At 38.0% G+C, this 17,547-nt stretch overlaps 1 protein-coding gene across 1 annotated transcript in view; it reads left to right on the top strand.

Annotated features, from left to right (window-relative positions):
* The window catches only part of RYR2 (ryanodine receptor 2), a 582,989-nt gene that overhangs the window by 190,088 nt on the left and 375,354 nt on the right, over positions 1 to 17,547 (top strand). Inside the window, exons 15-16 of the mRNA XM_052640524.1 lie at positions 1,157 to 1,340; positions 4,433 to 4,568. Coding sequence (XP_052496484.1) covers positions 1,157 to 1,340; positions 4,433 to 4,568 — 320 coding nt within the window. The remainder of the gene's footprint in view (positions 1 to 1,156; positions 1,341 to 4,432; positions 4,569 to 17,547) is intronic.

The raw sequence follows: 17,547 nt of genomic DNA, 5'->3' as shown, positions 1-17,547 counted from the left end.
CAGTACAGTCAGATAACTCAAAAGACATATTTCCTTGGAATAAAATATTGTCTTACAGTTTTGCTAATGCAGAGGGCAGGGAAGGAAGTGTAATATTTTTAGGTATCAAGTTTTGTCATGACCAATATGAATATTGCTATATCAACTATAGTATAGACACTCTCCCATTCTTTATGCTACCTGTTGGGTATTGTTTTACTAAGCATTTTATTTTGAAATACTCTTTATTTACAAACACTATTGTTTAAAATTCTTTTAAGATACACAGCTATGAGTTTTAAATTCAGCGTCTCAAAGCACAGCAAATTATCACATTTAAATTGCAGTCATAGTTTTTTCAAAGTCTAGAAAATACAACTTGATGCTGTTTCTTATCCTACTTTTAAAATACATCTCTTTCAGACAATGGAAAAGCATGTTAATATTTTGTTTTCTGATTGAGTGAATTTTCTAATTTTTTATTGTGGGGATAAATTTTAAATTGGCAGAAATTAGGCAGGATGACAGTGAGTATTAGTGATGGGATAGCAGTAAACAGTTCCTATGCCAAAAACAAGTAAATTTTAGAATTAGAAACCTGGGAAATTGTATCTCAGTACTTAAAGTATGTTGTGCTTTAAAATGAAAATCAACTGGTTTCTGATTATTTAGACTATGGTTTTAAAGGTCTCAGTTCTCCAGATCCTTTTGATTTTCTTCTAGATGAGTTTTTCTTGATACTGGTGCCTTTAACATAGCATTATATATACTTGATAGAATATAACATTTCTAATTTAAAAATATTCATTATTTTTGTTTGAGAAAAACTAGGGCCTTTCTAGGGCTTTCCTGGTAGCTCAGACGGTAAAGAATCCACCTGCAATGTGGGAGACCTGGGTTTGATTCCTGGGTTGGAAAGATACCATGGAGGTGGGCATGGCAACCCATTCCAGTATTCTTGGTGAAGAATTCCATGGACAGAGGAGCCTGGCGGGCTACAGTCCATGGGGTCTCAAAAGAATCAGACATGACAGTAACTAAGCAGAGCACAAGGCCTTTCTTAGTGTTCCTTTTACAGGTATTTAGGGAGAGAAAGTAAAGCTTCAATCATCTACAGATTGAAAAGTAATAAAATTGTGGTTCACTGATATGGAGAAATATTTGTTATTTATTTTAGGGGCCTTGATGCTCTCAGCAAAAAGGTGAAGGCTTCCACAGTAGACTTACCTATAGAGTCTGTAAGTCTGAGTCTGCAGGACCTTATTGGCTACTTCCACCCACCAGATGAGCATTTAGAGCATGAAGATAAGCAGAACAGATTACGAGCTCTGAAGAATAGGCAGAATCTCTTCCAGGAAGAGGTGAGTTTCTACCAACACACATTTCTGCCGTCGTCTTGGGGAAACAGTTCTTGGTGGGGACCTTCTCTGTCGTTTGACGATCTGCATATTGAGGTACATATGAGCAGATGTGCTACTGTACAAGGGGAGAAGAGGATCAGGCCTTGGAGGAATGCTGCAATGGCTTTTATTTCTCTCTCAATAAGTATTAATTTTAAAAGATGCCACTCTTCGCTCCTCTGGCAAAAGGCATTTTAATTTCACTGTCTGCTCAGCCTTCACTCTGATCATTGTTGTGCTATAGTTTGCTTTATGGTCATCATATGGAAAGAGACTCTCAACGTGTCTAAATGAACACAGACTTTGGAAAGCATGGGGGTTTTCACACTGTTTAGCGTGTTCATTGGGGCTCCTCGGAAATGCCTCAGGACTCACTGGAGCTTTGTACTGGGGATGGAAGCTGTCTGGGAGAGGGCCACCTGGGGAGGCCAGCTCTAGGCTCCCTGCTCAGACAGAGCAATCCCTCTTTTTCTTTTTTGTATGTGTTCAGATGCTATATATGATTATATTTTATGGAAGTTCCACTGCTAAGCCATAATTTATAGGCAAGGAACAAAAGGACCGTGTGATGTGTCTAATGGTCCTAATGCTAATGTTAGAACTAGTATTCAAGGATTTCAGTGGGAGGGTGTCAGAGTTGAGCTGGCAGATCAGGCCAGATCAGCCTCTGTTCCCTGTCTTCTCAGTTTTCCCTGTACTAATGGACTGTGTGGATTAGTGCATTTTTCTGAGTAAAAGTAACTAAGAAAAAAAAAAAAAGATTAGTGGACATTACTGAGTTCCCATAGTCCCCAGGTCTTTATTCTTCTAGTTTTAAAACTGTTTCCTAATTTTCCATCAAAAGCCATTGAAACTGATCACTAATTTTTGAGAATTTTTTTCACTGTGTACAAAAGAAATAAACCACTTAGAGACCATAATGGCAAGAAAGCACAGGAAATGTCAAATAAACATATAATAGCAACATGGAATAGTTGCCTGGGATTATTTATTTTTGTACATGCCAAACTGCTGGGCATACCACGCTTATTTTATATCTAGAAGAACTAGAATGAAATACTGAGATGTGAAAATTTAAAATATTGATTTGGATTAGTGTATTATTTTTTTCAGTTTCTCATATAACACACTCTGGATGGGAACCTAGAAGTGTTCTTAGGGCCATATTGCCTCTTTCATTCTTTGTGTGAAGTAAGTTAATTTGACAACTCCTTATAGCTTTTCCATTCATGTGCTTTGCCTCATTTTGACAGTCTTGATCTAGAAATAATAGTAAAAGTATAATTTGAAATGTAGATAACTTCTTACAAAGTTTCTAGAATTAATTTTTGATTTGCCTTAAATATCTTTCCATGAGCTTTCCTGTATTTAGTACATCTTCAGTTTACTATTAAAAAGTGATGATGATGGTAGTGGTGGTGGTGGTGGTGGTGGTGGTTGTGATTATATCTCTCCTAAGAGTAAGGATCCCCTCTTATGCTTATATAGGGGAGGAAAAAAATCATTTTCTTCTGTTCAACTTCATTGGTTGGGGCCCTGCAGGTTGCACCAACAAAAGATAGATGTACAAGTGAAGAATAAATAGAAAATTACTAATGTATGCACTGTGTGTGTACATGGAAGTGATGCTGCTGCTGCTGCTGCTAAGTCGCTTCAGTTGTGTCCGACTCTGTGCGATCCCATAGACCGCAGCCCACCAGGCTCCCCCGTCCCTGGGATTCTCCAGGCAAGAATGCTGGAGTGGGGTGCCATTTCCTTCTCCAATGCATGAAAGTGAAAAGTGAAAGTCAAGTCGCTCAGTCGTATCCGACTCTTCGCAACCCCATGGACTGCAGCCTACCAGGCTCCTCAGCACTTAGTGATGAGCAACTCCAAATATCACCAACCAGAGTTCTTGGCCTTCCCATCAGTAGAAACTGATCAGAGGCCAAACGAGGAATTCAGGCAAGGCTTTATTGGGGTCCCTTCTGTGGCACAGGGAAAGGGAGAACAAGCAGCAGATCCCTTTGCTTGCTCACTCCATCAAGGTGGGGGACAACCTGATTCCTTACATGGGGCGAGGTAGCGTTGTGTCCAGGAGTCAGGTGGGAGGGTTGGCTTAGATGGTTTGCCCACCTCTTAAGGGATGTTGCATGTCGGGGACATGTGCAGCACCTTGATTTTGCTGCAGGCTCTTCAAAAGTGGCAGTTGAGTTTTTTGGTCTCTTTGTATCTTTTGTCCAGAATTTGTCCTCTCTGTGCATGTAGGCAGTTATTTTTAGTCCCATACAGTTTCCTTGTATTTTGTTGTCTAGAAGAGGTGTGTCCAGGTGCAAGCAAGCATTGCGGCAAAGGGTCCCAGGTCCCAGCCTGTCTCACAAGAAATGGTTAGAACTCAGGTTTATGTAGCATGCTAATTAAAAAAAACAAAAACAATTTGTAGAGAAGTGATAAGACAAAGGAAAGGAATTTTGAGCTTCTGGGGGCAGCAAATTGGCAGAAGGTAAATATAAGGTGGAAACTAATGGATAATAATGATTAGTTTGATGCGTAGATTATTCTGTGCAGGCTTTGGACTGATAATAGACTGGCATTGTCTTAGACATCCTCCTGTCTTTCCTGGTGAAGTGGAGAAGGGTAGGAATTATTCATGTCTGATTTTTCTCAATGGCCTTCAGCCACAATATTCCTTATGCTGAAGTGGCTTATTTTGGGGTGGCACTCTCTGAACCTCTTCACTCACAGTAGAATCCTTTTTTGATGTGGTTAATCAACCTACTATTAAACCTTGCAATTTATTACAATAAGAAATACATATTTTATATTATTCTGTTTCTATTTGAGAATAGCACTCAGGATTTAAAAACCACTTGAATTATTTCAAGAACATTTTATTTCACATGCAAGTGTGTTTCTTCCTGTTCTTTGAATAAATGATCTCAATGTTCTTTATGATTAACAGACTTACTTTAAGCCATACTTAAAAAAAAATCAACTTAGCAATTTCTTTCTTTTCTTTTTTTGGCCTGTGAGCAGAATCATAGTTTCTGATGGTTATCTTTCTGCCTTTCCAGGGAATGATCAACCTTGTGCTCGAGTGTATAGACAGGCTGCATGTGTATAGCAGTGCTGCACACTTCGCTGATGTTGCTGGGAGAGAAGCAGGGGAATCTTGGAAATCGATACTGAATTCTCTGTATGAGTTGCTGGGTAAGAAGTATGATTGGCTTTTCAAGGCAACTGAGTTTGTCTATTCAACATGATCATGTAACAGTTACAGCAGCTTTATAACTTCTTAATTCAGGCTTTTCATGTTTTATTATTGCTCTAAAGTAAATGATGTTTAGTATTAGTATTTAAATCTATTTCTGAGCATGAAAGATGGCCATAGCTATAGATTTACCTTTGATTAAAAGAGGAGAGTCATCTAGGGTATAGTTTTTGAGTGAGGGGACTCTATAGGGATGCATATTAAATACTTCCTTTTTGATTCTGAAGTTAGTCCCACATGAGCCCATTTTCTCACCATTCCATCTTGTCAGGGATCTCCTTTAAGCTTGTGGAGATCTGTATTTGCACCTCCTAGGTGCTCTTGGCATACATTCAGCAAAAATTGCAGTAGTTTATGCTGTGTTCCTCTTTGCTCTTTACAGACATAATGTGGTTGGATGGCTTTAACATGGTGATTTATGTCACAGGCTTAGCATAACATATTATTCTTATCATATACTTTCACTTATTTTGGATACTTTTGTTATCATCTTCTCTGTCATAGTAATACTCTCTTCTTCTACTTCTTTATTTTTTATGTTGTTTTTGCCTTTTAAATGTGTCTAAGAAAATAAACTTTACTTGTAACTGTTGAGTATAGCAAGAAAGTTCCAGATCAGCTGATAGAGGGTCATAGCATCATGATTATTGCAGATACACCTTCCTTTTGGTTTCTTTATCAAAGATGGAGGAAACAAAGTTTTCTTTGTAGTTCCCTCCAGGTTGAAATGCTATATTCTATTATTTTACTCATTCTCTGAACACACCATCACGCATCTCATACACTGGTAGCCTACACGTCTGGTGCATCGCTGGTGTTCAGTAGATATTTGAGATATAAACCACAAGATCATGTTGAGAACCTGGTATTGTAGGTTTCTGGTTAATTTCTAAGTTCTTCCTCTTCTCTCCACTGATATTTATTTCAGACTCCAGGAAGCCCTCACACACACAGTCAGCATTTTCATTGACTCTCTAATACTTGAAATACAACTTCTTATTCTAGAATAAGAAGAATACTTGAACATTCTTGAAATCCTCAAGCCCCATGGCTGGTCTGTCCCTTCCTGTTCCCCTGTGACCTCAGTCATTTTATCTCTAGTCTCTCAGTCCTGCCTAGGTCTTTATCTTTAATCCAGCACTGTCCTTTCAGACTGTTTAGAATTATTTTATGTCAGAGATTTGATATGCAGTAAATGTATACTTATTTGTAATATATGTTATACATTACATGTGCATATATATAGTATGTATTTCTTAAATATGTGCATTTATTTCCTTAATTCTTTGCATCCTTTTTGATTAAGGGAGGATTTAAGGGAGCTACATTAAATCCATTTAAGGGACTTAAAACTGACATAACTAGAACCCCCTAAAACTCACATCATAATGGAAAATAATAGCATGATAACAACATATGTAACTAAGATAGCATACAATGATTTCAGGCAATGCATGTTTTGTGGCTTTCAAATTTATTTTTTCATGCAACAAGAGACATAAATTCTCAGTATACTTTCTATTCGTACACACACATATACACACACTCACTCTTAACTATAACTTATATTTTCACACTGCTATTCCTGAGAGAGTTTTTGTTAATCTGCTACTCCTGTGTGTGGATATGTGTGTAGGTATGTGTATATGATTAAGGAAGCTTTTCTGAAGCTATATATGCGTGCATGTATATGCTGCTGCTAAGTCACTTCAGTCGTGTCCGACTCTGTGCGACCCCATAGACGGCAGCCCACCAGGCTCCCCCGTCCCTGGGATTTTCCAGGCAAGAACACTGGAGTGGGTTGCCATTTCCTTCTCCAATGCATCAAAGTGAAAAGTGAAAGTGAAGATGCTTAGTCGTGCCCGACTCTTAGTGACCCCGTGGACTGCAGCCCACCAGGCTCCTCCGTCCATGGGATTTTCCAGGCAAGAGTACTGGAGTGGGGTGCCATTGCCTTCTCCTATGCATGTGTATATATATAGATAAATATATATATATATATATATATAATTAAGAAGGATCTTCTGAATATATACATACATACATACACACACACACACACATATGTGTATATTCCTTTTCCCTTTTGCATCTTTTCCTAAGTGTCTTGCCTCTTAATTCCTTATACAGTATCCTGAGGGGGCATCCTTGGTAACAGAGACTGTGTCATGTTGGGGGAACATGGAATACAGTGGATGTGGGTTTCAATAGAAGCTTCATTCATTCATCAGAGATTAACTGGATGCCTGTTATGGGAAATATTCTAATCTGGGAAGTGAGGTACAGTTGTGAGCAGCATATATTCTCTGCTGTCATGAATCTTATGGTTGAGTGAGAGAGAGACAGGTGGTGTAAATAGAAAGCTAGACACAGTGCTGTGTAGTTACTGCATTTAATGCCTTGACCCTCTCTACACATGTTACTGTTAATCTTTGTTAGTGATTAGTAAGAGACTGATAAATTTGACTACATAAGAATGAAAACTTACAGGATAAATCATATCATTAAAAATAAACAGGTGGGAATTTTTAAAATATGCAGTCTATATGAAAGACAAAGGCTTAGTTTCTGTAATATAATTTTCGTAAATCTATAAGAAAATATCATGTAACAGAAAAACAGACAACTAATATCAATGGATAGTTTATAGAACAATGAATAAAATAACAGATTTTCAACATGACAAATAAGGAAATAGAAATTAAAATAAGCAGAGGTCATATTTCATTTATTAGATTGGCATAGACAAAATGGTAATACCCATCACTGGGGAAAATGTTGAGTAGGATCTGCTTGGTGGGAGTATAAATTGATGAAAATTTAAAAAATCAAGCAAGCCTCAGTCAGCAGTATATACAAAACTTTAAATGCGTATATCCTTTTACTCTCAGAATTTCCACTTTAAGAAATACAGTCTAGAGACATATTTCTACAAGTGTGGAAAGGATATCTATTGAAAAATTATTTATAAATAGCATAAAATTGAAAACAATTTTTCTATCAACAGGGACTTGGTTATATAAGTGATAATATACCTATAGAGTGTAAAACTGTGTTATCATTGAAAATTGAGATAAGTATACCATTTGAAACATTGTGTGTAACAGGCTAGACTGCTGATCTTTTTAGTATGGCAAAGTAGGATATGATATTAAGTGAAAAAAAAGCAAGCTGCTTACTGTATGTATAGTTGATTCCAATTACATGCAATTAAAAGTAGGTAGAGTAAGATACATTCATGTGTATACAGTGGATATTTCTGAAAGGATGCCCAGAAAACTGTTCGGTAGCTGCTCCTTGGGTGAGAGATCTTTTACTTGTCTCTGTGTAATAATAAACATGTTATTAGTCTGTCCGCATGTGTTATTCATTTGTTTCTGGCTGTGCTGGTTCTCCATTGCTGCGTAAACTTTCAATGATGGCAGCAAAGGGGAGCTAGTCTCTGGTTGGCTGTGAGAGGCCTTCTCATTGTGGCAACCTCTCCCACTGTGGGACACAGGCTTTGGGGCACAGGCTCAATAGTTGTGATGCACGGGCTCAGTTGCTCCATGTCATGCGGGATCCTTCTGGATCAGAAATTGAGCCCATGTCTCCTGCATTGGCAGGCAGACTCTTTATCACTCAGGGAAGTGCTATATGTATTACTTTGATTGTTGAAAAAAATAGATTAACAGAAATGTGCAATGCTAGATAATTGATAATGAAAGGAAAGCTAATTTATTCTTTCTAGTTGAGTTAAAAGACAGAATATTTATGTCAGTGCATATAAATAGAATATTTCTCAGTGTACACATGGTTTAATAATGGTTGTTTCAGGTGAATAGAATTATGAGATTTGTCACTTTGTTCGACTACTTTTTGTTCCTTTGACTACTCTTCATTTTCTGTTTTTATTATAGTGACCGCTGATTTCATGATCAGGATAAAAATAGTGAATAAAATCTTATTTGACATAAGAACCATTTGATACCAAAAGTTTTTACTGAAGTTGATGTAATCATATAATAGGTAGACATGTATATGTAAGTGTTTATTTTACATTGGCTGGAGAATTCTCAGATTGTCAGCAGTACTTAGAGTTCAACAATATATTTATGTCATTGTCCCTCTTTACCCTACTATCAGAAAGTTTGGTTCAACCATCAGCAACTTCAGCTTAATGAAGCCTCCTCCTCATTCTTGCAGAAAGGTAGACAGTAGAGTCTCTCATGTAGTTATGTGTAAAATACACCTTTTCCTTCTTTTACTTCAGCAGTTTCGTTTAGCATGGAGAGAAAAGGGAGATGGAGGGAATGATAATCTATAACAATTTAAAAATTTGGTGTGAATATATTTAATATGTGTTTTAGGTGCAGAATGACAAAAATAGATTTATGAGCTTGCCATCTGGAAGACCTGGGGATCTTATAGACACTGGTATTCGTAGTTTGAAAAGCATCACTGGGACATGCTTTCATACATCTTTTTTGGCATCCACACAATTAATCTGCAGGAGGCTTGCAAGCCAGGATAATTTTCTAAAGATGTCTAAAAAATGCTCTTTGGCAAACTCTCCCTGTGAATACTCATTTTATGAAAATTCAAAGTATAAAACAAACAGGTTAGATATCTTCTCTTCTAGGAGTTTCCAGTTTCTGAATCTTTAAAGACTGAGAAAGGATAGAGCAAGGAAAGATTTTTTCAAATCCAGATTAGTTCCCCAGTATCTTAGGGACACAGATTTTCCTAAATGCCCTAAAACACTGTGGGAAGGCAGTGAAGGGGTAGAAAAGAAGGGCATTGGCTTCAAACACGCTCATACCAGATATTACCCTGGCAATCGTACTTACAGTTTTTTCTCATCTTGTTTTCCAGGAAACCCTAAAAAGGCATTTCATTACCGAGTCACATTACTTTTTTTCCAACTTGGTAAAGATCTCATGGCTATGAAATGAAAGTCATTAATTTTGATGGGAATTCATTATCTAATCAAGCTTGTGAGATACCTGTTTTCTTAATTTGCTTATATACTACCATGACCCTGCCCTGCTAAACTTTCTAGACAGAATTCCAGCAGGAAAAGATTGTGGGGGATGGGGGCTGCATAGCTCAGGACCTGAGCACAGACTCAGGCATCAAAATTGTCTGGCTTTAAGTCTTGGCTCCACCGTGAGCTGTGTGTGCATGAAGAGCTTTTCCTTCTCCTTTACAGGAAAGCTGGGGACTTCACTGGTGGTCTGGTGATTAAGACTCCATGTTTCCAATGCAGGAGGTCTATCCCTGGTCAGGGACGTAATCCTACATCCTGCAACTAAAGATCTCACATGACGCAGCGAAGACTGAAGATCCCATGTGCTGCAACAAAGATCTGGCACAGCCAATTAATGAATTAATATTATTAATTAATTATTAATTAATTAGTTGATATTTAATTAATATTAAAAAATATATAAGAAAGTTGCTGTTCTCACCCCTCAGGGTAGAGAGAGGGGAGAAGATAGCAAATTCCCCATCTCCAGCAATAAGGGTGCCCTTCTACCTCCACATACAGGGAATGGAGGTGAATCTTTCATGTGAGAGATTTATTTCCTGCTTTTAGGAAGACAGATGGGAGAATCATAGTGTCCGTCTTGCTTTGGCCATTTCTTAAGTAACTTTAATTCAAAATACTCAGTCTGCCGTGGAGGCACGTTTTGGCACAGCCTGCTCTGGGCCCTCACAGACTACTCTCTTAAATTCTCCAACAACATTCCGATGGGTTTTTTGTTTGTTTGTTTATGGTTGACAAGACTTAAGAGCACCTGAACATTTTAAATATCCTTGTGGATTCTAGTTCTATTTCCTCCCCATTTGTCGATGCTCTTTAAGGCCTGTTCTCATAGAATTTCTAGGTTTTGAATGTAAATTCCAAGAAGGAATATAGTTTGGTTTTTTGTTGTGTCTCCAGCACCTAGAATAGTCCTTGATACAAAGCAGATAGTATTTATTGAATAATTTTTAAAAATTTATTATATTTTATTGAAGGATAATTGCCTTACAGAATTTTGTTGTTTAAAGTGAGCGTTTTCTTGGAACTCTATAAATCTTAATCCATCTGTAATTTTCTGATTTTGTATTTTGAGAAATTATGAATTAGAGTTTAAAATACAAAAGCATGAGGACATGGGGGAGGATACTAATAAGCAATGCAGAATATTGTTAATCATGGTCTTTCAATACCTGCAAGTGTTACTTGTATTTCATATTCTGATTGAATAACAGTTTAAAGATTTAATGATTTTTGTTGTTCAGTCATGTCCAACTTTTTGTGGCCCCATGGACTGCAACACATCAGGCTTCTCTGGCCTTCACCATCTCCCAGAGCTTGCTCAAACTCATGTCCATTGAGTCGGTGATGCCATCCAACCATCTCCTCCTGTGTCATTCCCTTCTCCTCCTGCTTTTAATCTTTTCCAGCATCAAGGTCTTTTCTAATCAGTTGGCTCCCTATATCAGGTGGCCAAAGTACTGGAACTTCAGCTTCAGCATCAGTCCTTCCAATAAATATTCAGGACTGATTTCCTTTACCATTTATTGGTTTGATCTCCTTGTAGTCCAAGGGACTCTCAAGAGTCTTCTCCAACACCACAGTTCGAAAGCATCAATTCTTCGGTGCTCAGCCTTCTTTATGGTCCAACTCTCACATCCATACATAACTACTGGAAAAACCATAGCTTTGACTAGACTGACCTTTTTTGGCAAAGTAATGCCTCTACCTTTGAATATGCTATCCAGGTTGGTCATAAGTTTTCTTTCAAGGAACAAGTGTCTTTTAATTTCGTGGCTGCGGTCACCATCTGCAGTGATTTTGGAGCCCCCCAAAATCTGTCACTGTTTCCGTTGTTTCCCCATAAACTTTTTATTGATTTAGTCAGCATCAGAAAAAATCCAGTCAACATGCATGTCCTTTATGAAACTTAGTTCAAAGTGTGCTTATAGTATTTAAGTTTTACTGTACTTAACCACTGATCTTATTCCATAAGAGACTAAATGCCATCTATTCCTTAAGAGATAACATACATTGTAAGTTTCAGAGAATGCTCAAGGTTATAATAAGACAGAGTGTCTGATCTAAAGGAGCTTAAAATGTGCTCAAAGAAGACCTGCAGACAATTGTATTATATTCATACTTTATTTAAACTTATATTTGCAGTACCAACCATAGCACCTGATGCACTTATGGTAATATTTCTTAAATAAATGAGGAAGAGTAGTCTGATGGGTGAAAGGTTTTAACTTTCCTTCAGGCCAATTAGCCAACAATGGCAGAGTGTTTTAAGGTATAGCATGCATGTCTTGCTTTGAAGAAACAACATTTGTCTTGAGTTTGCTTGTTTCTGTACTTAGAAGCACCTTGTAAAGTTGCCATTGTTCTTTGCCCTTGAGAGTGGTTCTCTGGGCTTCCCTTGTGGCTCAGCTGGTAAAGAATCCTCCTGCAGTGCGGGAGACCTGGGTTTGATCTCTGGATTGGGTAGATCCCGTGGGGAAGGGAAAGGCTACCCACTCCACTCCAGTATTCTGGTCTGGACAATTCCGTGGACTGTATAGTCCATGGGGTCGCAAAGAGTCGGACATGACTGAGCGACTTTCACTTTCCCTATAGCATTAAACACATGTAAACCACTTTACACATCCACGTGCACACATAAACAATAGCAAATCTCTGCTATTGGACTTCAGCTGTGGCCTGATCCCTGAGGTTTAGTTGGCTTGGTCCAAGTTCCAGCTTCATGAGCTGAGATGGGCTTAAGACTTGCCTTTGATATCTGTACACTTTGTGGGGGTTATTTGGTTACACTGTCTCCCACTTTCCTGCTTCTTCCTTTTTATCTAATGTTTCTCTGAAGTTACATAGTATCTTAGTAGCAGACTATCACCCCCTCACTGATATAAACTCCCATTCTGTTGAACAATTGTGAATCATTTATTTACAGAATTTATTGTGCCTTCAGAAAGTCCTTGTGCAGGATCATATCACAGGGCATGCCTTTTTCCTCCTAACTTCATTCATCTCCCCTCCCCCATTATATTTCTTATTTTTTGGCCACACGTGTGGCACGTGGGATCTTGGTTCTTCAACCAGGGATTGAAACCCTGCTCCCTGCAGTGAAGTGCAGAGTCTTAACCACTGGACCACCAGGTCTATCCTTTCCCCCCTGTTTTAGAATAAGAAAATTTCCCCCTTTGACCCAGGGAGTCCCACACTTATCAATCAAGGTCTGTTTCTATCCCAGGCACCTACCAGAATCTTTTTCTCAAAAAATCAGCTCTTACCGTCTAAGGAATATTCTAAAAAATAATATTCCTTCATTCTGTGTACAAACTTGCACCAAAATGGTCTCATATTCTCCATATCCTTATATAGCATTTGTTTCCACTGACTTCTATATGGTGGGCATCTTTCCTTGGCAGTAGCTATAGCTGTCAACAGGCTTTAGTGGATGTATTCTACCCTACTGATGGGATGTGTCATCATTTATTTAGCCCACATTCAAGCTGTTTTCAAAGCTTTGCTATTATAAACAGTGTTAGAATGAGTGTTCTTGCATTTCTCTGTATACTTTTTCATTACTTTAGAAACTCCCTTAACTGATTCCTTCAAGACTAACTTGCTGAATTATAGTAGATCACACTTTATCTGTAAAACATACTCTGCACGTGCACACACATGTACACTTGCTGGGATAATGTTCCAGAGGCATTCTATTAGAGTTAAGTTTTTTTTTTTTTTAATTAGAAGTAAGTACATTTTCAGAGTCTATGGTGATCATCATATGTTTCACCTTTGACTTATTCTAGCATATTTCTCTCTCATTGGAGTAATGAACCCACAACAAACTGTGGAAAATTCTTAAAGAGATAGGAATACCAGACCACCTGACCTGCCTCCTGAGAAATCTGTATGCAGGTCAGGAAGCAACAGTTAGAACTGGACATGGAACAACAGACTGGTTCCAAATAGGAAAAGAAGTACATCAAGGCTGTATATTGCCACCCTGCTTATTTAACTTATATGCAGAGTACATTATGAGATACACTGGGCTGGATGAAGCATAAGCTGGAATCAAGATTACCGGGAGAAATCTCAATAACCTCAGAAATGCAGATAACACCACCCTTATAGCAGAAAGTGAAGAAGAACAGAAGAGCCTCTTGATGAAATTGAAGAGGAGAGTGAAAAAGTTGGGTTAAAACTCAACATTCAGAAAAACTAACATCATGGCATCTGGTCCCATCACTTCATGGCAAATAGATGGGGAAACAGTGGAGACAGTGACAGAGTTTATTTTTGGGGGCTTCAAAATCAGTGAAGATGGTGACTGCAACCATGAAATTCAAAGATGCTTGCTCCTTGGAAGAAAAGTTATGACCCACCTAAACAGCATATTCAAAAGCAGAGACATTACTTTGCCAACAAAGGACCATCTAGTCAAAGCTATGGTTTTTCCAATAGATGTGAGTGTTGGACTATAAAGAAAGCTGAGCACTGAAGAATTGGTGGTTTTAAACTGTGTTGGAGAAGACTCCTGAAAGTCCCTTGGACTGCAAGGAGATCAAACCTATCGTTGGTAAAGGAAATCAATCCTGAATATTCATTGAAAGGACTAATAACTGAAGCTGAAGTTCCAATACTTTGGCCACCTGATGCAAAGAACTGACTCATTTGAAGACCCTGATGCTGGGAAAGACGACAGAGGATGAGATGATTAAATGGTATCACTGTCTTGATGGACATGACGTTGAGTAAACTCTGGGAACTGGTGATGGACAGGGAGGCCTGGCGTGCTGCAGTCCATGGGGTCGCAAAGAGCGACTGAAGTGAACTGAAAGCACTGCTGATAGTGATTTATAAATTCCCACTTGTAGAAGATTTGGGGATCTGTATTCATAACCAAGAGTTTCCTTTAGTTTTCAGATAGCAAACTTATACTGTCTTGATAAAATATATTAGAAGAGTTTTCTTAGTTTCTTTACTTTGGAACAGTTTAACATAGCAATGACTTGTTTCCTGAATTTAGAATAAATGTTTTTGACTTTGACATACTTTTCAATATTACTCATTTTTTGTTAATTCTATTTAAATTTTCTTCTTTGGTTCAATTTTCATGAAAAAAATATTTAGAAGTCATCCCTTTTCCTAAATGTTTAAAAATTTCAGTACAGCAATAAGTGGCTGTGTATGATTCCTGTTCTTCTTAATTATGTCCTTGTTTTTCCTTGATTAAAGTTGTTGGCATTTAGCTTATATTTAAAGGGAGGGATCCTTGACAGTGTTGATCAGTCCTGTTTTTTCAATTTATTACATAGATCACTTCTACTATTTCTAACTTATTAACGTCTACTTGTATTGCTCTATTTCTTTTCTTTTTTCTATTCTACTTATTTTTTATATTCTCTTTGAATATTTTGGAAGGAACGTTTAGTTAACATTTTTCACTCTGTTAATAGCAATTCTGTTCAGTCACTGAGTCATGTCAGAATCTTTGTGACCCCACTGACTGCAGCACGCCAGACCTCCCTGTCCACCATCAGCTCCTGGAGCTTACTCAAACTCATGTCCATCGAGTTGGTGATGGCACCCAACCATCTAATCCTCTGTCATCCCCTTCTCCTGCATTCAGTCTTTTCCAGCATCAGGGTCTTTTCAAATGAGTCAGCTCTTTGCATCAGGTGGCCTAAAGTATTGGAACTTAAGCTTCAGCATCAGTCCTTCCAATGAATATTCAGGACTGATTTCCTTTACCATTGACTGGTTTGATCTCCTTGCAGTCCAAGGGACTCTCAAGAGTCTTCTCCAGCACCACAGTTCAAAAGCATCAATTCTTCAGTGCTCAGCTTTCTTTATAGTTCAACACTCACATCCATATATGACTACTGGAAAAACCATAGCTTTGACTAGATTGACCTTTGTTGGCAAAGTAGTGTCTCTGCTTTTTAATATACTGTCTAGGTTGTTCATAAGTTTTCTTCCAAGGAGCAAGCGTCTTTGGCTACAGTCCCCATCTGCAGTGATTGTAGAGCCCCCCAAAATAAAGTTTGCCACTGTTTCCATTATTTCCCCATCTATTTGCCATGAAGCTATGGGACCAGATGCCATGATCTTTGTTTTTTGAATGTTGAATTTTAAGTCAACTTTTTCACTCTCCTGTTTCAATTTCATCAAGAGGCTCTTTAGTTCTTCGCTTTCTGTCATAAGTATGGTGTCATCTGCATTTCTGAGGTTATTGATATTTCTCCAAGCAATCTTGATTCCAGCTTGTGCTCCATCCAGCCTGGCATTTCTCGTGATGTACTCTGCATATAAGTTAAATTAGCAGGGTGACAGTATACAAGCTTGACATACTCCTTTCCCGATTTGGAACCAGTCTGTTGTTCCTGTTCATTTCTAAGTATTGCTTCTTGACCTGCATACAGATTTCTTAAGAGGCAGGTTAAGTGGTCTGGTATTCCCATCTCTTGAAGAATTTTCCACAGTTTGTTGTGATCCACACAGTCTAAGACTTTGGCATAGTCAGTGATGCAGAAGCAGATGTTTTTCTGGAACTCTCTTGCTTTTTTGATCCAGCCTATGTTGGCAATTTGCTCTCTGGTTCCTCTGCCTTTTCTAAATCCAGCTTGAACATCTGGAGGTTCACAGTTTGTGTACTGTTGAAGCCTGCCATGGAGAATTTTGAGCGTTTCTTTGCTAGTGTTTGAGATGAGTGCAATTGTGCGGTAGTTTGAACATTCTTTTGCATTGCCTTTCTTTGGGATTGGAATGAAAACTGACCTTTTCCAGTCCTGTAGCCACTGCTGAGTTTTCCAAATTTCCTGGCATATTGAATGCATCACTTTCACATCCTCTTTTAGGATCTGAAATAGCTCCACTGGAATTCCATCACCTTCACTAGCTTTATTCATAGTGATGTTTCCTATGGCCCACTTGACTTCACATTCCAGGATGTCTGGCTTTAGGTGAGTGATCACACCAGCATGGTTATCTGGGTCAGGAAGATCTTTTTGATACAGTTCTTCTGTGTATTCTTGCCACCTCTTCTTAATATCTTCTGCTCCTGTGTGTCTGTACCATTTCTGTGCTTTACTGAGCCCATCTTTGCATAAGAAGTTCCCTTGGTATCTCTAATTTTTTTTGAAGAGATCTCTAGTGTTTCCCATTCAGTTGTTTTCCTCTGTCTCTTTGCATTGATCACTGAGGAACTTTCTTATCTCTCCTTGCTATTCTTTGGAACTCTGCATTCAAATAGGTATATCTTTCCTTGTCTCCTTTGTCTTTAGCTTCTCTTCTTTTCTCAGCTATTTGTAAGGCCTCCTCAGACAATCATTTCGCTTTTTTGCATTTCTTTTTCTTACAATTAGAATGTTTATTTTTTCTTGAGTACAGTTTTGACCATCTACTGTTGGTTATGTAAGGCAGTGCCTATTTTTGATATTTGCTAGATTCTAAAATTGTGGTATTGATTCCCTCATTGATTAAAAGTATTATTTTGGGAAAATTTTAAGCTTTTATGTAGGTTTTATTTTTCTTCCTGCTTTTCTTACTAATTTCAAGTTTTATGTTTGTTTTTTATTTCTGATTTTGGGCGGATCATTTTTGTTTCTGCCTTTCTACTAATTTCATTAACATTGTTGTCTGAGAGCATAGTTTATATACCATCTTCATTTGCAGTAACTTTATTGACATTTTTCTCAGTGGCTTACTGTATGATTTTCTTAAATATTCCATAGGTTATTAAAAGGGTTTATTTGTGCATTGTTAGATTTGTTTGTTTGTTTGTTTGTTTTTGCTGCAGCATGTGGGATATTCCCTGTCCAGGGATCAAACCCATGCCCTTTGTGTTGGGAGCATAGAGTTTCACCACTGGACCACTAGAGAAGTCCTAGTTTCTTTAAGAATTACCT

This window comes from Budorcas taxicolor, chromosome 5 (assembly GCF_023091745.1).
Source record: "Budorcas taxicolor isolate Tak-1 chromosome 5, Takin1.1, whole genome shotgun sequence".
NCBI lineage: Eukaryota > Metazoa > Chordata > Mammalia > Artiodactyla > Bovidae > Budorcas > Budorcas taxicolor.
Note: the sequence above shows the minus strand (reverse complement) of the source record. Positions and strands in the feature narration are given on the sequence as shown.